Source organism: Micromesistius poutassou (genome assembly GCF_964030765.1).
Source record: "Micromesistius poutassou genome assembly, chromosome: 8".
In the NCBI taxonomy this organism is placed as follows: domain Eukaryota; kingdom Metazoa; phylum Chordata; class Actinopteri; order Gadiformes; family Gadidae; genus Micromesistius; species Micromesistius poutassou.
This window is the reverse complement of record NC_140278.1, coordinates 8,988,650-9,012,007: the sequence shown is the minus strand read 5'-3', so window position 1 is coordinate 9,012,007 and position 23,358 is coordinate 8,988,650. Positions and strand designations below refer to the sequence as shown.

Below are 23,358 nucleotides of genomic sequence, written 5' to 3'. Positions count from 1 at the left end.
CTCCTCCACTGCCTTCTGGGTTTGACCACAAGAGACATGGGGTGGCTGACAGGATCCCTTGAATCTTGATTACATTGTTGTCTTTATGATTCAACAATAAGAGCACAGAAGGGTTTACAATACTACTTTGACATGCTTTTAAACGGCTCTTTGATTAACTTGCTTTATCGTGGAGTAATTAATTCCCAGGGACCGATTGCCGTCATGGCCTTTAGCGATGCAGTCATGAGTTGCTGCTGTTGGGTCCACAGCTTATTGTGACATATTTCATCATGGACTCGTGTGCCCTGCCATGTCTTATACATGGCATTCAGCCATCGGCATCATGTAACTCACTCTTCTATTCCAGCAGGGGAATCAGAAGAAGGTCAAATATACTTATTACAATTTATGCTTATGCTTTTTTCTTTTTGTTGTACTGTGACTCAAACTGTGAAAGGTCTGGTGGCTCATTCCTTTCTACTTCCTCCCGTCTTAACGTGACAATCCTCGAAATGCCTTTCCCTGAGGTTGCTCTCTCCTCTCAGTCACTTAATGAATGAACTCACTCATGCTCTGAAGTCACCCGGGTTTAATCAAAGCCAAGATTTCACACGCCCCGCCACAATGCTGTTTATAATGTTATTTCTTTGAAAGCTGCTTTGCCATGCTATCACATGCGGAAAATTACATATTTAAAAGCCACGGCGGCAGAAACAAGTGTAGAACGAGCTGCGTTCTGTCTCCTTGGTAGGATAGAGGAAGCCTTGTGAGAGGAGCTTGTCTATCCATTCCTGAGATGAGGCTGAAGCCTTCCATCCAGGCAGAATCTACACGCTGGCCGGCTGCATTTTATAACGACTACAGGGTGCACAACAGTGTGGCTGTCTAATCCATACTCGCGATCCAATCAGGGGCGTATAACATACTGCACATTTGATCATCCACTGTGCGGGTGTAACCGCTCGCACCGCTAAGTTATTGCAGAATATTGAATACATAACAGTGTGACTGTGAACCCATCAACGGTGCATTTAAATTCTCAGTTCTGAAAATACAATCTGTTTATTGCTTTTGTTCATTTCAACCTGAGCGGAAAAACAATTGACTTTGCCTTCATTTGAAATAAAAGAATCATTCCAATTTCTATATGGAGATTTTTATTTAATACTTGTTCAGATAGTCTTTAGATAACAGTACACTGGCAAAACTAGAGGACTGTGGAACCCCCCACCCTGTTGCGGGTACCAGACCTTATTTAGACCGATTTATTATACCACAGTTACTTTACAGTATAATGTATCACCCTGCCTGCTGAGGGGGAAACTTTTAGTTCTTCACGTGTTTTGCATCAAGCGACCACCAGTGTATCGTATATCTGAAAGAGTTTTGCTCTTGTGTTCAGGATCAATGCAATCTATACCTACTCCATGCTGCGGGTGTCTCTCCTCCGTTCCCATGATGCACCCTGGCAAACTGCAACACAAACCCAGCCTCCTTTCTACAGGAGACTGTTCTCCTAGTGTCTGGGAGGCATGTACCTGTTAATAGTTTGCCCAATTCCAAGCATAATTTACTAGGCTGAGTCAGCAGGCTGTTCCGGTGCATCCTCCCATAGCGTATGAAGCAGCCAGCCAGCCAGTCAGCAAGCAGCCAGAAACCATGCAGGCAGGCGTGCTGAAGGGGCTGGGTTTGGACCACTGGTTCTCATGGTGTCTGTCCCCATACAGTCCCCCCCCCCCCCCCCGTCCCCCTTCCCGACTCTGGCTCTGTTGCCGTCTGCCTGTACAATCACTTCAACATGTCTAGTCTTTCCTCCTCTCTTTGCACTCAGCTGGACGGGGAATTCTGTGTGTGTCTTTGTGAGGTGCGAGAGACGGAGAACCAGAGAGATTTGTAGCACACATTGGAGTTCTGCACGACTCTGGTAGTGTGTTAGCATATAGGGCTCCCTTACTGTCACTTCTCTGAATGTTTTGCCTGTTGTGCTCAGCCTGCGCACCACGCTGTCACTCTGCGCCTAAGCCTGCCTGCCTGCCTGCCTGCCTGCCTGCCTGCCTGGTTGACTGACTGACTGTCACAGCTCAGACTCTCGCCACCAGCAGTGTTTATGCTGTGTCTGTCAATCTGATCTGTGACAACTGGCTAATCTGAGAGAGAGAGAGAGAGAGAGAGCGAGAGAGAGAGAGAGAGAGAGAGAGAGAGAGAGAGAGAGAGAGAGAGAGAGAGAGCGAGAGAGAGAGAGAGAGAGAGAGAGAGAGAGAGAGAGAGAGAGAGAGAGAGAGAGAGAGAGAGAGAGAGAGAGTGTGCGTGTGTGTATGAGCGTGTGTGTGCATGAGCACGTGCGTACCACCAATTGCGATCCCTTCCCCGTCGGTGTGGTGCGACCTCACTAAATGAAGAGTCGGCATGCATGCGAGCAGCTCATCTTGCCCCGGCTTATTCAATCTGCGCAGGATGGCTCCAAATCGAAGTGGGCCGCTTACTGGTATTTATTTTTAGCTTTTTATGATTTGCCCTTCTCCCCACGCATCGGAGGATTATTGTTATCTGTGGAAATTAACAGGCCGGCCTCGGCCATCAGTCACGCAGGGGCTCAGTTTCCCTGCCGCCCCGGGAGGTAATTCTGGGAGTCGCGGTGTAGAATGTGTCCGGCGATGAGCCCTCGTGGTCAGCATGAGGCCCTGACAATCAGCCCCGGGGTCAGACAGATCGTCTGCTCCTAGACGCGCCGCGGCCTCATCTAGTCTTTAATTAACCCGCCGCTAATAGGCCACCAGGGGAGGCGTAATGGATTCGATATTGCTGAGGTATTAAAATGCAAATGTGGATGAAGAGCTTTTCTGGCTTTCTCTGCGGGCGAAGTGCTCGGCGATGATGTCGTCGTCGTACAGCACGTCGCATCAATCACACTGAAGGCTTCAGAGCTTCACCATATGCTCAGCTTTTTTTATTATTTATCTCTCTGGGGAAGGCTATGAATGGGTTGCCAGTCATGCAGGTGAGACTCGTCCGGGTTGAAGGGGCTGCCGTTAAAGGGGGAGACGGCAGCAGACGTGATGTAAAACTAAACACAATGTGGGATTTCTTTTGAAATCGGCCGATGTGGATTCGACAGGTGACCCGGACACGTATCAATCTTCCATGATAGGAAAATAAAATCTATTTCCTTACCGAACGCGACGGCATTGTGAGTATCGTCTCTGTGGTCATCTCTGAATAACTCATTTAAGGTATTCAGGCGGTTTTCAAATGTCAGCGTAAATGTTCCCTTTTTAATAAAAGGCTTGACAAAAGATGGACAAAGAGCAGAGGAGGACCAAAAAACATCTGTGCTGACCTTTTGGGTTTTTCAGTAATATCACCCCATGTTGCAGAGGGAGACAAAACACAGATTTAGAGGAATGTGCCTGCGTGTGATTCTGTGTTCCCTGCTCAAGCCTCCAACAAGCCCCTTGATTTTTTTACAAGTCCCTTGATTGAGAAAGAGATACAGAGAGAGAGATACAGAGGGAGAGATACAGAGGGAGAGATACAGAGGGAGAGAGACAGAGGGAGAGATACAGAGGGAGAGATACCGAGAGAGATACACAATATGGCAGCTGACAGTGAAAAGTTAGCAACTAACCAAGCGGTAAGACATACCGCTATTGAACAAATTGTGAGTGACTAACTGTTTCTTCCATCTGGTCGACGGTTTCATTCAACTAAGGCAACTAAACGATGCTTACAAGTGCATCTCCTCAATTAGGCCACAGTTGGAGATGAGAGGCAACAAGTGTAAATGTGTATGCAACGTACCAGTGCACACTGACGTGCTTCGCTTGAGAGACTGCCTGCTAAATGTCAAATACAGAATACATAATCAGCGATGCTCGGATGTGTCAGACATCAGATGTAATGCGTTGTTAAATAAACGCTCTCACAGTTTCACACATGAACACGGTTAAGGTACAGTGGAAGGTTGGCCCCCTCTGAGTATTAAGTCGTAGAACGGCGATGGTGTGGAAAGCACATCTTTGGCTAAGAAACGGGATTGGCAACAAAGACTTTCTTTTATCCTCGGCAGCTGCTTGGCCAACCTCCCCTTATCTCTGTCGCGATAAGGTCTTTTGTTACTCTGCGGTTTGGGGCTGCCAAAGTGGCCCGGGCTCAACGCTCTCTCAAAATGGAGGGTGCTCTTTTAGCGCTGCAGTGTTTTGCATGAATAAACAACTAACTAGGGGACCCCTCTTGGCTGACTGATGTGGATCATTTTTTCATTTCCCATGCAGCTTAAGATGGAAGAGTTAAAAGATAAAAACAGGGGGGAATTTGATAGTTAAGTCTGTGCCGAGGCTGTGGCTGACGTCAGCAGGCATGGAGTCCAGTGCAGGAGAAAGAATGGCGGAACCGAACCAGGGCTGTGCGCATGGCTGCTAAAACAACAAATGTTCCACTGTGAATCAATCTACACCCATCTGGTCTTCCCGTATTCTAGCCTTGCGCTGACTGCCGTGCCCTGTTCACGCTATGTTGGCCAAGCTGTTGTTGCATTCTATAGGGACGGGGGTTATTTTCAGAAGGGATATGAAGGGTAAGTTCCAAGTTCATCTCACAGAAGATTTCATATCCTCCCAAAAATGACTTCAAGTCACAACGTTTTTTGGGTAAACAAAGGTTCAAACCAAGGTCCTTCCCATTGGAAAACTGTGGGAAAAAAACCTTTTAGTACCCTGTGTATTTTTCTAGAGAAATAAACCATGTCTGGGCATGAGAAATATGGAGGAATTAAATGATAAACACAAGCCAAGTGTGTGTTTATGCCACTTTTACACAAACCAGTCTGTTGTTTAATTTTAATAAAGACATGGGTTTGGTGGGTTCCCTTCACGGGGGAAGAAATACCACCAAGAGGTCTGCACGTCCTTGACCTGCTGCTAAAACACGGCTCTGACTTTGACTCCCCGTTCATTACAGTGGGGATCCCTACCCCCGGCCCCTACCCCTCTTCCCCCCCCCCCCCCCCCCCCCACGTTGCCCCTGAGATGTTTTGTAGGATCAGCAAGTGATAAATCTCTGAACACATGACCCCCTATCTCTCCTCTGAGGTTTTTCTAAAAAACAAAGGCAATCCCTAGTCATCCATTATCGAAAAGCTTTTTCATTTTTTTTCAGCTTGAGTTTGGGAGGTGATATCATCTTGGAAGTATTTGCCAATATGCTCAGTACCCGGTGACTGGTGCGGGTTGCGGGGAAACACAACTGGGACTGTGAGATTGTGCAAAGTCATTGGGCTGCTGTTAGTCACATGGTCCGATGCTAGGGATGAGCCTGGCATCTTGAGCAGGCCTGACAACACAGCAGGGAGTGACAATGCTTTACAACAAAAGTGTCTTGTTGTCTGTGCAAAATACATGAGGGTGACGAAGTGAGGCAGTAGAACAAGAAGATGAAAAAAATGAAAAACAACACGAACAGGACGGTTAATTGAGGATTAGTCAGCATCCTGTTTTGTGCTAAATGTCCCATTCAACGTCTTCTCATTATACATAATGGACATATTTGTCAGACTTCTTCTGTTCATCTCATGATATTCAGCTTCGGAATAAGAAGCTGGGTGTTGCAGCCAGCCCCCCTAATGAGGCGTGGATTAAGCTGAATTAATTAACATGCGACTGCCACGCAATTATAATAACATCTGTGGTGGCTGCAGCCACACCATTCTACTCAGAAATACGAATAGGATGTAGAATGAACATCATTGTCCCCTCTAACATTATCTGTAGCTGTCGCTCACCTGTTTGCAACTCATTGCCATCTACTGGCCAAAGCACATAGCTGGACTGTGTGGGCCTCATTATTCAAAGCAGTGGCTCTGCCCCCCCGCGGAGAGCTACATACAGCTTCATGTCAGCGCCTTCATGTCTGTCTGCACCTCACGCAAATCACAGAATGAACCTCTGCCTCTTTTTGGCCTCCGTCACTGCTGTTGGTCAGACCTAGAGTTGAAAAGAACTACAACCCAACAATTGGAAGCACCTCATGGTTAAAGTCAGATTGACTGGCGTCCGTGACTTTGGGTGGGCCTCATATGCAGAGAGGGTGATGAACGACTTCACAACAGGCGTCGGAAATAAACGAATGAATAAATAACTGTAAAGCTATTTGAAGTTTTGAGTGTCACCTCAAGGTCAGTCCGCCTCCTCCAATGTTGTGTGAATTGAGAACGGGGGGCTCTCTGCCACTCTCGCTGTAACAGCAGCGTCTGAACTTCAAACCGAGGGGGCTTGCAGCGATACATGCTCAGTGTTGACGGAGGATTATCGAACCCCTTCTGAATCCAGCCGTCGCCTAAGCCAGGCGGCGTCCCCCCCGCTCCGTTTCATCTTCACAACCTACCGATTTGCATTCCCAATTTTGTGTTGTGACTCAAAAGTTCTTGCTTGTTGCTTGCAGCCAACAGGAATAATAAGAAACATGTACACTACACTATTTGAATACCCCCCCCCCCTTCCCACCACCCTTTACTTAGACACAACATTCTGGAAACACTTGGATCCTCAGGCCAAACATATTGTTTTATTAATACGCCTCAGATTAATTGTAGTGTTGTTCGGCTCGGGTGGAAATCGCCATTGCTTCCCCAAATATGGAGTTGTTGTGTTGTTGCGTTGTGTGTGTGTGGGGGGGGGGGATGTGTGTGTGTGTGTGTGTGTGTGTATGTGTATGTGTGTGTGTCTCTTTGTGATTTGCTCTGCACATCTATTGATCCGCGGGGCCCGGCGGTGGCAGGCTTGCGGAGTGCGCAGCTGAATAACAATGGCAGCGACGCGACGGACGCTGTGGAGAGCCAGCGGCGTCCACAGGATCCTAAATCCTTATGAGAGAGAGAGAGAGAGAGAGAGACAGAGACAGAGACAGAGACAGATCATCACAGAGATCATATACTGTATGTATGTTTATTTTCATATATGCACATGCACACGTATGTTTACTCACGCGCAAACAGCTGGCACTCTAGAGACGGCAGCGGTGGGGTCATCCCTTCGAGGTCGGTCAGTCATGACTTGATGTCATGGATGACGATAAGGGGGTGTGCTGTCTTCACTGCAGTGTTTTCTTTTTTCCCTGCGCCCAACTCCAAGAGGAAAGAAACAGAGATGCGTCTTTGTAATAAATAGAAGGCTCTGCCGCATGCCCCCCCACATCGTATCCTGTGCTGTGGGTTTGTTTGGTTACATTTTTTTGGTTTGTATGTTTTCTTGAAGGAATACATTGGCGGTGACTGTGCAACTGGAACTGGTTAAAAAGTACAGGACAGCCAAGTCTGTCCTCACCAGTGCAGAGTGTCGAGCCAATCAGGCCATGTGCATGTGCTGAGTGAATGGAGCGCGCTCATTTCCTCCGAGGGCCAGCCCGAGCGTTCCAATCTTGTGCTCTGCATTTGTCATATCTTTGTAATTGTAATTTTCCAGTTTCCAAACCCATTTGCCCCCTCCTGACCCCATCTATGAGCTGGCTTGCCTATGTTCAGAATGCCTCAGAATTCTTTCCAGCACGGCAAAGAAAATTACCTTGGTGTGCACATTTAGAAATCAAATGATCTCATCTCCCCTGATAGCATGCGCTTTGAAATATGACTCTATCAAAAGTATGATTCCTTTTAGCATGCTTTGATCATGCATTGTCTGGAGCAGTTGATGCCTTTGTTTTCTTGAATAGAGTCTCGCATTCATATTTGTTTCGCCCATTCTGATCAGCGAGAAGCTCCTAATTGGCTATTGACAGCAGACACAAACTAAGCAAGCACAAGTTAACTGTAACATAGTGTCACAGTAGTAACAAAGTAAAGGCTTCAAATCAACACTGTTTAGACTGGCCACGATTGATGTCCCTAGTTCATCTGCCCACGATAATGAGATTCTATTAAGTATAAGTCGGTAACAAAACAGGAATGAAGGTGTAACTCAGCCCTTCTCGGTGGTTGATTTCCTGCCCAGGCTCTATGCCGTCTCCCCCAGAGTTGTGCTACAGCGTAGTAGCACTTCTGGATCCCAGATTAGATATTTTGGGTCAATGGGTCCAATCTCTTTCTGCGGCCATGTTGTGAATGGATATGAATGGATCCTATTATAAATCGGACAGAGTAGTTGCACTTTGCATGCTTGCTTGCGTGTGTGTGTGTGTGTGTGTGTGTGTGTGTGTGTGTGTGTCTGTATGTATGTGCGTATGTGCGTATGTTTGTGCGTTTGTGAGTGTGTGTGTGTGTGTGTGGTTTGATTCGATTACACTCAAAATACTGAAAGTTGTGTGTGTGTGTGTGTGTGTGTATGTGTGTGTGTGTGTGTGTGTGTGGGTGTGTGCGTGTGCATGTGCGTGTGCACTGAAGGTGCACGATTGTATCCCTGCTGGGGTTCTTCACCAGTCATCTAATTAAGCTAATTAGGAGTCTTTGGGAAGATGGGAGATATGGGGGATTCTTAACGTGGAACGGTCTAGCTCAGCTATTTCTGATACAGTTGAGCACTGCTTCATCCGCATGCTTTGAAATAATCGTGGGATGCAACATCCAACTCACTGTTTGGGATTTTTGTGGACAAGTTGTACCAATGACGCTAATCTGTCCCAACTTTTCCGCACATCTTTGGTGGAAAAGGGATTTCATGTTCCAGATCACAAATACGGGTATATGAAGCAGTACTCTTATTAGAAAACAGTTTTCTCCCCTATTGGATGAAAAGGTGTGTGTGTGTGTGTGTGTGTGTGTGTGTGTGTGTGTGTCAAAATTATGAAAGGGTGCAGTGTCATGCTGGACAGGAAGTCTTCAGTGAGGGTGAATTATCCTGCTTGGTTGGACGCAGTTAATTATGTGTGAGGAAATAGTATATCCTGCTATTAGACCCAGTGGAACAGGCCTGCCTGCTTTGTCTTCGGTGCATATCAGAGGGGTGTACAAGGGTAAGGGGACCCAGAAAGAGGAGCGAATGACAGGAGAGGAAAGGGCAGCCCAGGGGCCATAGCCTCACAAACAAAACACTTCCTCTTTTTTCCTTTGTTTGTTTCTTGTGCAGTGTTTTTAAAGACATTACGTTTCTATATTCCTGCAGCAAATAGTGCGACGTTTATGCATCTTTTATTTATTTTGTTTATTTTGTTTATACGTAGAACTTCCCAAATGTCCTCTACCACTGTGTCTAAGTGGGGTCATATCAAATTTAACAATGCTTTGCATTTTTCCTTCCTTTTATACTTGTATAGACTTTCATGTCGCTCTAAAAGCACTCTGATACAAACCACTCAACACAAACTATTTTTCAATCATATAAAATTCTTATCCATGCTGTGGATACTTTCCATGACTTGGCGATACTGGTATTCCCAGGGAAAAATCCCAATTTGAACTGAGTATTATGCAAACATTATACATGACGCTTTGAGACAGAGATCTGTTGTTACATGACATGTCACCAGGAATGGATTTGATTGCATGTTAATGAATATTATGCTATTTGAAGACACATTTATGGATTTTAGCATTAGACATATTCATTGATCATGGGTAATGAGATGAGGCTATACATTTACTACACATTTGGCATAGACATTTTTAAAGTCTGTTTTAAATGTTTTACGTAGTAGTAAAAATATAGTTATTTATTATGTTTACTTTTGGGTAAAAAAAAAGGCATTCAGTTTTTTATCCATAATTCTGAAACCTTGTTTATGTTTTGTTTTTTACTTTGATCAGTATGATTTAGCTGCTATTGTGAAGCGTCTTTGGCATTTGTAAAAGCTCTATATAAATTAGATTTATTATTATTATCAAACCACATAATCCACTTATTATGTATCTGATAATAAATGCATCACATAACCAATTATTTCCCTGCCTCTTAAATTGAGGATCACAGCATAGCAATAGATAAAAGATTTATCAAAAACAGATGACAATGGCTGAAATTCCCTGTCCATGCTGTTCACCTCACAATACGCCCCGTTTCAAACAGAAACGGGCCGGTTTTATTGTGTATTTCACACTTTTTCTGCCACAAGGTAGAATCCGCCTCACACAACCCACAATCCCCCTTCTCCCCTCCCCCACAACCCCCCCCACACACACCACCCAATACACACAATGCACTAGCCACAGTTTGGTTCCTTTGGCAACAAGTCTGTCAGTCAAGGTCATCCAAGTGGATGAGAAAAGGCATTTTGAGCGTGAATGGAAACACATGAGCACTATCTTCTCTGAGATTTGTCATTTGTAGCCTGACAGTCACAATATCAGAGATGGCTAGCCCAAAAGAGGTTTCATGGGGAAAAAAATAGAAAAGCTAAAGACAAAAAGCTGTTACTACTGCTATTGTTTGCCACTGGTGGATTTGTATATAGATCACTCTAACTAGCACTGCAGCTAACATTCATTATTATTGTTGATTTAACTAAAATAAATCAAAATAAATCTATAGACCACTTGTGACCACACGTCATAAATAATACCAAGTGCCCACTATATGTAACCAGAACCCATAGTCAGCCTTCAATCGGCTTGCTTTGTCTGAGAAGCAACCAAGAACCAAAAATTACAATTTGCATGATTTTAAAAACCTACGAAAGACATTTGACCTTCAAAAAAGATTTGCTTTTGTAAAGCTCTTAGCAGAAGATAATTGGTTATAATTTGTCAATACAAAACATTAAAATGAAATAACAAAATAAAACAAATTCATTCAATTTACTAATTGAGCATTGATTAACAGTCAAAACAACAGTAGGATACTTTGTCATAATGATGTACAAAATTATCCACAGACCGCTGTACAGACTTTGTCTCGGTGCAGAGGGCTTTTTGTTCTCCGAGTTATTTGACACTCATTCAAGGCAAACAAAGTGAGCCTTCAGTTTAACATTTGATCTGAGCTACTGCAGCCTCTTAGATGATACAAGCAATCGATACTGTCTCCTTAACGTTGCACCATTCCTAATGAAACCCAGCTCAGCATGCCTCCTCACCTAGCTTGGGTTAGCTTAGCTTAGCTCAGTGGTCAAATCACACGCAAATTCAGCCTGCATCATCTTAGCCCCCCTATGCTAGCTGCCGTTACGTGAAATGCAGGCAGCGCTGCCTCACAATCTGCCTCCATGAACTCATCGGCTGTACCATATCTGCGTAGCGGGGGTCGGCCGGGGAGATCACACGCGCACGTGCAGGAAACCCTTTCCCTGCCATCTGCTGGGTCACACATTGTAACTAACACCCACCCCGCAGCACCCACCCCCTCCCTCGACGGTCACAATGCACTGTTTTTTATGGCTGTCTGCCAGAAAGAACGCAGTCGGCTGAGAGCAGCCTCCTACCGGAGCCCCCCCCCCCCCCCGCCCACTCATAGTACGATCCGGTCATTCCCAGTCTGCCTGGGCTAGCGGAAGAGGGAGAGGGAGGGGAGCAGCTTGAGGAGGGAGATGTTTTGAGCCTGTACGGAAGAGCGATTGGCCTGAATGCATTCTGTCTGCTCCTCAGAGGCATCCAGGTGAGCTGTTTCCTGCGCGAAGGTAAGCGTTGCTATCGTCACGGCTTCTTCCCCGTCTCCTGCATCTCTCGCCTCCCTTCCCTCCCTCCATCCCTCGTCCCCCCCCCCCTGCTCACGGAGGATCGGTGTGGCTTTGTGCGTTTGTGTCCTAGTTGACACGCTCGTGTCTGTGTGTGAGAGATTGCGTGAGGAAGAAATTCCCCCAGACACATAGTAATGGTACTCATGCGATAGCCTAGCATGCTACATACGTGCATCCATCCGAGCACTGATGCAGCGTAAGAAGGGAAAAGATAAGTGTGTGTGCTTGCAGGCATTCATGCGTGCATCTGTGTGTATGTGTGACTGGGGTAGTGTCTGTTTTTGTGACACATCTGAAAAGATGGGCAAGCAGGGATTGAAGATGGCTGTGTGTGTGGCTGGGAGGGGGAAGCTTCTTTCTGGGCTGTTCATACAACACTGAATAACTAAACCTTAAAGTAGCTTTTGGTGTGGTGGGCTCTTGCGAGGAACCCCCATGTGTAATGGGGATGTGGATGGGCTAGGACAGTCTTTCAGCCATCAGTGAGCATTTCTTGTATGGTAGATGCCCACCAGCATTGCCTGTAGCCTACTATAGGGTTGGGAGTGGGTTCTAGGGGAATTGACACCTGGTCAAAAAAACAAGACTGGGTGAGAGAATGGGAGGAGGTGAAAGTACTCGACCAATACAAAGCAGTGGCGCTGTTCTTACCAGGGGAAGCAAACAAGACATTTTTTTGGACAGGCTCAAAACATGAGCCAGGCAAGGCCTTCCTTCCTCTGAAACATCTCCCCCCCCTCCACCTTGGGTTTTGTATCCCATTTGCTTTTCAAATGGTTTCAAATGCACACCTCCATGTATATTTTAGTGTGTGAGAGAGAGGTTGTGGTCTTCGGTGAACGAGATTCAATGGCCGCACTTTACGTAAACAAACAGGGTGGTGTCTGAGAGCGCCCGGGACCTGGGAGGAGAGGGGTCACGAGAGGGACCACTTCATCATAAGGGGCTCAGTCGGAACCGTTGGAAAGCACTCATAGCAGATGGGACGTGTTGATTCGTCGCCCTGCATTGTTGAGCTGCTAATGGCTCGGAGCATTTCTGAACAGGGCTGTGGAGGGATTGTAATGGCTTGGTTTGGGATGCATAGCCGCTATATGAAATGTGGGGCTGTTTTGAGTGACATTCGATCCCACGGATGAGTTGTTCGGCTGAGTCGAGGGTTTTCTTTTGTTCCACTGAATGTGGCATCTATTTACTGTGTGACTTGATGCTGATATTGTAATCCAGTGTCAGTGTTATGGGGATATGATGGTCATTAGATAAGATAATTATTACTCTACATCGATGATGTCATATTTTTAACTGTTAATCATCTGTCTTAGCCCCCCCCCCCCCCCCCTTGTGGCTAAATGGAAAATAGTCGAGGCAAAGCACAGACCATACTTACTTGCTGAATTGGATTGCAGCTAGTTGGGCTCTTCTGGCTGAGTTTATGGCTTGGTGTTTAGTGTGGTGCAAGTCATGGGGAAAGGCACCATGGAAATAATTACCAGATATCTTCATCTCTGTCCATTATGCCAGCATAGGAAAAGCATGGGTTGGTTGTTCCGTGTGGTGTGTGTGTGTTAGCATTACTATGTCATTCGCTTTGGTTAGTCGGTGTTTCAGACACCATACCAGGCGGCTCCCTTCCCCACAGTAGAAGAGACTGGGGTAACGGGCTAGAGTGTGACGTAACAAGGCGTCCACACACCAAAACCAATTGTCTAAGTGCTGTTGCTGTCGTTGGGATCCAAGCCAGCCAATGGAGTCATTTCATTTATATGCCAAATATTTTTTTTCTTTGACTCTTCTGTCTTACTTGTGTCCCTGAAATTTGGCCAGGGACAAGTCCTCTAATGGGGAAGTTTGAAGGGCCCAGGCTGACTCACTATCACTGGCACACCAAAGAGCCCGAGCAATGGTCACCTCATTGAGGTGTGGTTGCTGGACACGAAGGCCGCTCCGGACTTTCCCCTGGACTCTGGGAAAGGGAAGCATGATGCTCAGATGTCATAAATAGTTTCATCTGCTTAGTTTTAGTGTGACCGTGGAACTCTTTTCTGCAGAAAGCGTTGAAATATGACTTCCTAAATGTATTACCAAACTTGTTAATAATGGCTGAAATGTCAAAATAGGAAACTTCTGAAATATAATAGTGTGTAGGATATTGTGCAATATATCATATTTTATAAAGTCATTGTGTTTACCCAAGTGCTCTTTATAAGTTTTCTTGGGTAGTTTACTGTTGGAATTTTTATTTCCCCATAGTAGCATACTATTATCTGAGGGAATTTCAACATTTACTTGAATATGGACAAGAGTATTCATGGAATAATGTATTGATCTTGTGTATCCATATAGAAGGGTTTGACGTTTCGCACGGCATCAGCCTTCAGAAGAACCACTGTGATGTTCAGAGGCTTTTGACCCCAATCTCTGCTGCACTTTTCAGAAAGATCCATGTAGCATGATTGAAAAGTAGAGTGAAAACAGCAGTAGTATTATTGCTACAGACAGTGTAGTGCTGTCCTAAAGACTTAGTAGAACATGTCTCCTGCTTGCAGAAGTGTCTCCAAATTCCCATCCCATTAAATCCATATTTGCTGTATCAGGCAACAGCATTCAAAGAGTACTGCAGCCCCATCTGTTTTTAGCATCAGAATGACCTAGAAAGACTGAATGCCATGACATGCTTGTCGTTAATGACATAGATAGAAATGGTACTCATAATGCCGGAGTGACATCTTTCCAATAAAACCGCTCATACAATGCTGCAGATATACATTGATATACAGTGATATTTGATTTTGTGGCAGATCAAGACAGGGGTTTGCAAACTCCTTTGTAGTCGCTATCTCACTCAAATTACCAATTTATCTATGAAAAAGAGGCAACCTGGGAGGCAGCAAGCATAAAACAGGTTATCTAGTAGTGCAGCCAGCCGAAAGAGACTAGCTAGTGGCAGCTAACAGAAAGAGGCAACCTAGCCAAGTAGCCAAGAGCTAACAGAGTAAAATGCTCTATCTGGAAGGTTGAAGGCTTAGGTAGTACACTAGTACTAGCACCAGACCACAGAAGGAGATGGATTATTAAAGGGTTAGATCAGGATTTGGGCCCTTTCGCTTTTTGTGATCCTTTCCGGATAAGACAAGAGCAGTGAGACCATTATTTTGTCGATCGGTTCACTTATCCAGTACCAGTACCCGTTACTGGTTAGCATAGCATACTGATGTAAATTCCCGGGTGCCAAAGCAGTAGCTCCACAACTTCATACACCTCCAGATAATGCATACACTCGTCTATTTACATGTGAATGTCTGGAATGCCCTACATTAAGAACAAATTCCAAAAGCGAGAATTCATCCTATTTTACAAGCAGTTACTACAGAACAATTTTGTACCTAATAACTATACGGTGGGGATCACTGAACTGATCAACGAAAAATCTGTGCTCTTGTCTGACCACACAAATGATCACAAAAAGAGAAAGGCCCACATCCTGAGCTAATCCTTTAAGAAGTATTGGAAGAAGAGATGGAGCAGAGCAATTTATTAGGATTGATGGCTAAATGAAGAATTATGGCTTCTCCGGTTACTTGGTCTTGATTCATAATGCAGTTCATATGCAGTTAGGTGGACATGACCAATGAGATGTCCACCTGGAACACCAATGACTCTTTCAGAATGAATGGATAGCAACTAAGATTACATTTTTTTCCAAGCAAGAAGCCATTTGTTTAATCCAATGACAAATAGGACAGGGAATATATTGACAAAGATATTATTTAGGTTGAAGAAATTATCCCTGTCATAATCCCCTAACAATGCAGCATAATGATGATGAGAGAAAATGTCCTCATTACATCATTGGAGAGCGAATGGATTGATCACCATTACTATGCAATAGCAGTACACAGTTAAACGCAATTTACACACCAGGACCGGCTGAAATCCCAGAAGGGAAATGCATTGCATGTATTGCAAATATATTGCAAACGAGTGTTCTGTTTGTCCCCTAGTGACCATTTTTGACATGTGGATATGGTGTTGGTGTGTTTCCTTGCACAGTTCCAACAGTGTTTGCAACCAGCTCAGAGTATTGCCCGTCAGGCTCATTTGAATAGATTAGCTCATCTACTTTACACAAAGGATGGCCGAGTGGAACCTACAATAACATGAGCCATGGGCATTGTGCATTATTCACAGCATGACCACTCCACATTACAGGGATATCCATACACAAATAACACTCATTAGACAAGGGTTGCGCTGCCATTTTTCATTTACATGCTGCTCTTAGTTCTGGTGTGCAGGGCATTCCAAAAGTGCCATCCCATATGGTAGACCAATTAGTCCTTATTCTCGGGCTATTCTCATATCGACTTCTGTTGAATCCTCAACTGTAACTCATGTCAGTCTTCTAGAAATATATTGACATTTATATTGATCATTTTATTTGATAACATCCATGATTTGTCCGAGCATTCGGTGAAGTCATGTCGCCTCTGGTTTTATTCCTAAAAATAAAGGCTCTGGTTGAAGTCTCCGTTGGACTCCCATATGAAGTATCGATGCACTGTGGCAGCTTACATCGGTCTTCTGAATGGGCCTGCCTGCCAGATTGCGTGCGATCTGTTTCCAGGGGTCGTGTTCCAGTGGTTCAGATTAGAATTCGACAGGTAGAGGAGTGCTGGCACGAAGGACATGCCGTGTGTGTGCTACATGTGTTTTAGACAGCTTGAGCAGGCCTCCTTTGGTACTATTTCTACTCTCCCCCCTCCTCCCTCTTTCATGAATCGTGTGTGTGCTGGAGGCCCCATGCTTTCCCTCTCCTCCATCCCTTTCTCCAGTTACTCAATTTCTATGATACATCTCTCATCCCCTTATTCATGTATTCCTCTCCCAGACGGTATTTGCACAAGCACATTTTTGAGTTTTAATCACAGCCTACTCCAGTCCAGGGGCTTATATAATACAGAACAGCTCAACAGATGCACTTTTCTTTTTTTTTTCTTTCCTTTTTTTCATTCTTGGTTCATCTGTTGGCAATGCCAGGGGGTTATTTACTCCCGTGAAAGAGGTTGGTCGAAGCATAAACATGGGGCAGTTGAACCAGGGAAACCTTGCACAGCGGGAACATGTTCCAATTGGTTTGAGGAAACCCTAGCCTGTGGGAGGAGGAGCTGCAAACTGACTCCTCCCAGCGTATTCAAGTAATTAGAAGTCCTTCCTAGACAGGAGAACCTCATGCTTTAATATTTAATCTGGGAGGCAGGCCGCGGCAAAACATGTCATGCTGCCTTACCCCCTTTGTAGCATATTGTACACAAGCTGCATGCATGTTAGTGGTGCTGGTCAGGGTGGAGCTGGATGAGCTAGTAAGGTGTGTGTGTGTGTGTGTGTGTGTGTGTGTGTGTGTGTGTGTGTGTGTGTGTGTGTGTGTGTGTGTGTGTGTGTGTGTGTGTGTGTGTCTGTGTTCTTTGTGTATTTGGAAGACTCTTCACTTGAATTCTGTCTGGGGTTTCTGTGAAGATGTACATGCCTCACGCATGTACATTTGTGTGACGGTTTCAGAGTGTTTGTGTGCGTGCTGCATAGAAGAACACCAAGCCTGCAAACAAACCCGATGGCGTCTGAGTAGAGCCGGTGAATAGAGCTAGTTGAGAGACAGAGAGTTGGAGATCGAGAAAAGAAGCAGGACTTTACACTGCAGAGTAAAGAGACAGATGAAAAGCCGCATGGATCCGGAAGGGGGGGTCGGGGGGGCGCTGGAGTGAAGCTGAACCGCAGTAATCGCAGATGGATTTACTTTCCTTGTCATATTTTTTTTCTCTTTATACTCACCTTAATCTCCTCCTCTTCCCCCCTCTCCTCCTCTTCCTCTTCCTCCCCCACCCTCCAAACCTCCTCTCCCCTCTCACAGATATGTGTCACAAAGATGTCCACACGCAGCCTCCAGGGAAAGGACGTCAAACCCCTGGACACAATCCCTGAGGACAAGAAGGTGAAGGTCCAACGCACGCAGAGCGGCTTCGACCCCTTTGAGAAGCCAGCGGGCCAGGTGAAGAGGGTCCACTCGGAGAACAATGCCTGCATCAGCTCTAAGAGCGCCGCCAGCGGCAAAGAGTCGCCCAAGCTGCGCCGCCACTCCAGCCCCAGTTCTGTGAGTGAACCTCATCACTTGTTGTTTATCACTTGCCGCCGCCGCCATACGATAGCGGTGTTGTAGGAGCAGACGAACGTGTGTTGAGATGGGATCACGCGAGGCACTGCAAGGGGCTTGTGTTTCCCGGGTTTCATTGGTTGAGCTTGATGTGGTTTAATATTTCTTGAGCCCTGATGTTTTATTTCACCCGTGGATTCATTGGATTTGTTTGCAAATGTTGCCTTTTCTTTAATCATGCCAATGCGATGTTTCGCCTCGCTTCGTAGCCTACCTATGTTTATGTTTGTTTTTAATGAGCTCTGAATGTAGACCACATAATTACCGGGTGCACAGAATACGATTTAATAACAGTGATGTGAGGCCTGACTGATTGCCTGCCAGTTTTGCTTCGGGAGGAAAATTGATTGTTTGAGTCGTGATTGGGAAATCTGTAAATTGGCCATTTCATAGCCCCCCATCATGTTTAGTCAACTGTACCCCCATGTTCTTTCCCTAACAATATGCATTACATTACATTTCATAGAGAGCCACTTATATTCAAGAAAAGACATGCTGTTGCCAGGTTTGTTGCACAGCTCTCCTCCTCAATGACAACTTAATACGTACTTCAATCTTGGTTCTTCTTTTTCTTTGCGCAATCATTTTCTGCCTTTCATCACGATTTTGTGCCACTCGAAACAAAGCCAATATCCACAACAGTTCAGAGAAACTGAAAAAAATTTGGCCTTAATGAACCTTGAACACAGAACAAAATAGGTTTAAGCATTTGTAGCCTTTGGAGAGTTGAGGGTATGGGCTTTTAGTTAAATACGATCTTAGCTTGGTAGATGATGGTAGTTATTTTCTGTAGCTTTCTGTGAGACACAGTCTCTTCACAGTGAGCACTGTTGCCTCAAACATATGGTGCAATGTGCATTCAGTTGTGAACGTTGTCAGAAGCCAGATGCTTTGCTTTCACTCTGTTTGATTGCATCCTCGGCACGCTGCAATTTCAGAGACTAATTGTTCCTTTTTTGGACCCCGGCAGGGATAAATGTTCCAAGTTCTTTGGGTCAACAAAGGACTCCCAGGTCCCTGTATCACCTTCCTAGGAACACAGCCGAGTTGCTGACAACAGTCCTCCTTGCTTATTGGTTAACAAGCTCTGCATTATGCTTACTAGAGGCAGCCCTGCGCTGTTTACCAAGTCACTTCGGTACCTCATGCATTACAATTCAGTCAGCTAAGGACAAAACATAGAAGATGGAAGCCATCTGATTGCTCATTCATTTCTGAAATATGCATGAGCAGCCCAGATGGGTCCCATGTCCCCTTGAGGCGTGGGTGAAATATGTGGCCATCCTATCTCTGTTGGTGAAATTGGAGGTGATGAGTCATTTCATTAAGAGTTGCTGTGTGAGAAGATAACTTCCTCTGACTTTCACAGCTTATCGGACGGTGGCAGGGTGGTGATACCACTCCCGGTGGACCGGAGGAACAGGGTTTTGATCGAATAGTGGATATTTAACGTTGTTAAATATATTTAACGTTAACCTGTTTATTTCAAAAGGTAGAAATATTCAGGTTGATTATAAAAATAAACATTTCTATAATCACAAAAATGTGTGTCTGTAGTCATTATGTTGATTATTCTCAGTTGGCTACTGATGAATTCAAATGTGATGATACTGATTTATGTGCTGTAGGTTTTTTTTAACTGACACAGAGTAATTTGTGTGCTACAAGAACCGTCTTGTTACTGCCTAGTTAGGCTTTGGTTTAGGAGCTGCATTCTGTCCAACATGTTTTTTTGGGGGATTGTTTGTTTTTGTTACAAAAATGCAGTTTTGCTTCCTGATTCATCCCAGGGGAGCACATTTGTTGAGACAAAAAAAGGACTTCAAAAATGCTGAGCTTGTATGCAGCACAGAAATGAGATGCATTTGCAAGAAAGACAGATTTTTCGCAGGAGAGATTGAAACCACTGATATTAAATCACAAGACACACACACACATACACACACACACACACACACACACAGTCTTATTATTTTTTCAGTGACAGTCTAGAATCATCCCTGAGCTCCTGCCCTGGTATCGACTTGGCGGATTGATTTTTCTCTGGCTTCAGTAACTATTTATCAAACTACTGTATTTGAATCTGGATAGCAATTTACTATGTGATTGTATTATACGGGCAGATTACAGGATGTTGTGCACTATGAAACAAAAAGAGGATGTGCATTCTCTTTGTGGTCCCCCTTCTGTCCATGTGTATCTGCCTGTTGACACTGAATCTTTCAGCAGCGTACAGTGTACAATAACGGCCCAGGGCAGCCTAGCTAATAAAAGGTGTCTGACCTACCACACGGTTGCGTAACGAACCCCATTACAGGCCATCGCTACCTCTCCCCTTACCGTGATGCATGTGATCCATCATGCGGTTGTAATGGATGTCGCCACCTCCTGATCCACGACACACAACACGCTGACCGCTTGTCCAAAACCCGTTCTATCTATTCATTCCCTGGGCTTACTGCCTGGACTTTAGCCCTGCCAAGTTGTATTTAGACGTAGGTGTCACTAGGAAAGAGCACTTCAAGCATTGTCAGTAAAAGCTCATTGAAGAAAGTACTCTGGCTTCTTTATTATTCATCCCCCCCTGAGATGCTGTCTGGGAACATCTACTTGGTGATACAAGTTACTTTATTTTGTGACTCTTTCTGGAGAAAACACTTCTTTATTCCTAACCTTTCATCATGTTTGTCTCTTGTTCTCAGCCTACAAGCCCCAAGTTTGGAAAAGCAGATTCCTATGAGAAGCTGGAGAAGCTGGGCGAGGGATCATACGCCACGGTTTACAAAGGAAAGAGCAAGTGAGTTGTGTTCAACATTCAGCCCAACATTCACAATAAGACACCACATATATATCACATGTGTACGCTCTTCAACACCAAGTTATTCCATTTATTGATTTACTGATCAGTTGCATACATAATCATGCTCCTTTATCAGAAATGTTTCAGCTTGTTAGATTCAAATCTAGATGAGAGGCACTTTAAATAATCAATGAACACAGACTCCGGTGTGAGGAACACATCCAGACTGATTTATCTCTGGCTCGCAGCTCATTTGGAACTTGTTTTGGAAACTTCAATTCAATTCAGGAGGTTCTGGGTTTCGATCCCACAGTCCGCAGTCTGCCAGATCAGTAAGCCGTCAGCATGATGCCTCATCTATTGACAGAGTCATTCTGATTGTTAACTCTCTGCTCTGTCCCCCAGGGTGAACGGGAAGCTGGTGGCCCTGAAGGTGATCCGCCTGCAGGAGGAGGAGGGCACCCCCTTCACGGCCATACGAGAAGGTGAGGGCCCCTGGGGTACTGGGCAGTAGGCCAGCCAGCTCCAGCGATGGAGCAGGACCAGGACCAGGGATAACTAGGATTACGAACAGTTGGGGGCTCCAATGATGTATTCCTATTGCATCATTCGTAGAAGATGTGAAAGTCTATTTTTGCCTAGTGGTGCAAAGCAAGAGATAAAGTGATGAGGTTTTTTTTTTCATCCAGAGCTGGCAGGGGGGAGAGGGAGAGGGAGAGGGAGAGGATTTGGCATCCACAGGCAAAAACCAGACATTCTTTTTTATTGAGATTGAGAAAGATTCTGTCTGTTTGATCAGTGTGTGATCCTGGACTAGTGATATGGTAGCAATTTAGAGCAGCACACACACACACTCACACACAAATGTGCATGCCTTGATACCTTCAGTGAGCCCATCAGAAAAGCACTTTGAAATCTGACTAATTCAGCAATTACTTGTGGAGAAGCGCCCAACCTTGATACGTGGCTGGAATTTCAAACCCTCACCCTAACTTTACCACGGGTGCAAATAAGACAAACACATTTAGGGCCCATCAAAGACTCTGGGGCCAGATTGAATGTCCATATGCACGTGTTTGTGTGTGTGTGTGTGTGTGTGTGTACACTTATCTCAACTTATCAGAGGTCTTCTGGTTTTGAGGGGGTCCCTTCGACGTTGCACGTTCTTTGAGGCAGCGTGCTCGATGTGCAGAGAGCATACCCCATGGTGTGTGTGTGTGTGTGTGTGTGTGTGTGTGTGCGTGTGCGTGTGTGTGTGTGTGTTCGCATCTTTGATCTGTTTTATACATTCTCCGAGGTATGACTATGGGATGAATGCATTCATGAAGGCTGAGTTGCTCCCGGGCTGTGGGAGCCGTCCCGGGTCTGCTGTGTCTTGGTCGGACCTTATTTGTGCAGAGGGTTACGTTTTACAGTCTCGGCGAGCAGCCCTCTGCCATGATGCATTTGAGTGTCTCTGGATCACCGCTTGCTTATCGACTGCTAATCATGACCCGAGGTGTCAAGTCGTGTACGCGTCGGATCGGACCAATAAGCTAGTCTCCTAGTCCTGCGTTTATTTGAACCGAGTCCTCTAACTCTGTACAAGGCAACACTCCAAAAAAGCCCAACTGGCGAAAAAGAAGTCATCTTGAGAAACGTAAGTCCTTTTAAATAGACAGTTAGAAGTATGTGGGTTTTGCAAGGGCAGACAAAATAGCAAATGATCATTTTCTTCAGATGAATCCAAAATGACGAAAAAGGCAAACTAGGAAGCAGGGTCAGAAGGACTAGTAGCCGGCTGTTAATATATGATTTAGATTGATTCAAACTTCCATGAATGCGTGGTTTGCCTCACCCCCCCCCCCCCCGCTGAGATAATGAGATCATTAGAGTGAGGAATAAAACATCAAGGTTTGAGCCCCTCCTGAAGGTACTGTCCACGTATCTACCTCTCTCCCTCCTTCTCTCTTCCCTTCTCCACCTCCTTTCTCTCCCTCCTCTACTCTCTCTCTCTCTCTCTCTCCCTCCTCTCTCTCATTTCTTCCTCTCTCCTCCTCGCGCTCTCCACTCCTCTATCACCTCCCTCTCCCAGTCTCCTCTCCCTGTCTTCCGCTCTCTCCTCTCCCTCTTGTTTCGTGTTGTTGATGAATGAGTGTGGGAACCATGCCCGTAAATCCACCATCTCCATTTCCTCCGACTGATTAATCTTTGACCGATCCCCAGCGCTCTGGCAGGGCTCGTCTGGTGCCGGCTGCACTGATGATGTAGTGGGCGATGCAGCTAATGATGGCCTGGATCACAGAAGTTTGTCTCCCGTTGTCTCATATCCTTAAAATGTTCTTCAAGGCTCTCTCTCTCTCTCTCTCTCTATCTCTCATCTCTCTCTCATCTCTCGTCTCTCTCTCTCTCTCTCTCCTTTTCCTCGCTATGCATCGCCTCTCACTCACCTCTTCAACTGTTTCCATCTCTCTCTCTCTCCCTCTGCAGCATCTCTCCTCAATAGGCCTGAAGCACTCCAATATTTGTTCTGCTCCATGGACATCATTCACACCAAGGAAACCCTGACTCTGGTCTTTGAGTATGTGGTGAGTACCATGCTGTGTTTCCTTAAACTGCCTACAATTTCATAAGTTAGTATACTTTTTAACCAAATACAAATAAAACCTGGTTCAAGGTGTTCTTGGTGCTTTAAGAGAGAAACTACCATGTGGGAACATTCATCTGAAAGGAAGGGTTAGGGGAGGTCATCGATTGAATCGTATTTCCACTTTTGACACGTTCCCTTAAGAATCGTGAG

At 45.3% G+C, this 23,358-nt stretch overlaps 1 protein-coding gene across 1 annotated transcript in view; it reads left to right on the top strand.

Moving 5' to 3' along the window:
- The window catches only part of cdk14 (cyclin dependent kinase 14), a 103,421-nt gene that overhangs the window by 7,406 nt on the left and 72,657 nt on the right, over nucleotides 1-23,358 (top strand). The window contains 7 exon segments of the mRNA XM_084472380.1: nucleotides 17,480-17,719; nucleotides 20,482-20,576; nucleotides 20,985-21,064; nucleotides 23,049-23,062; nucleotides 23,064-23,084; nucleotides 23,086-23,097; nucleotides 23,099-23,146. Of these exon segments, the coding sequence (XP_084328506.1) occupies nucleotides 17,480-17,719; nucleotides 20,482-20,576; nucleotides 20,985-21,064; nucleotides 23,049-23,062; nucleotides 23,064-23,084; nucleotides 23,086-23,097; nucleotides 23,099-23,146 (510 nt within the window).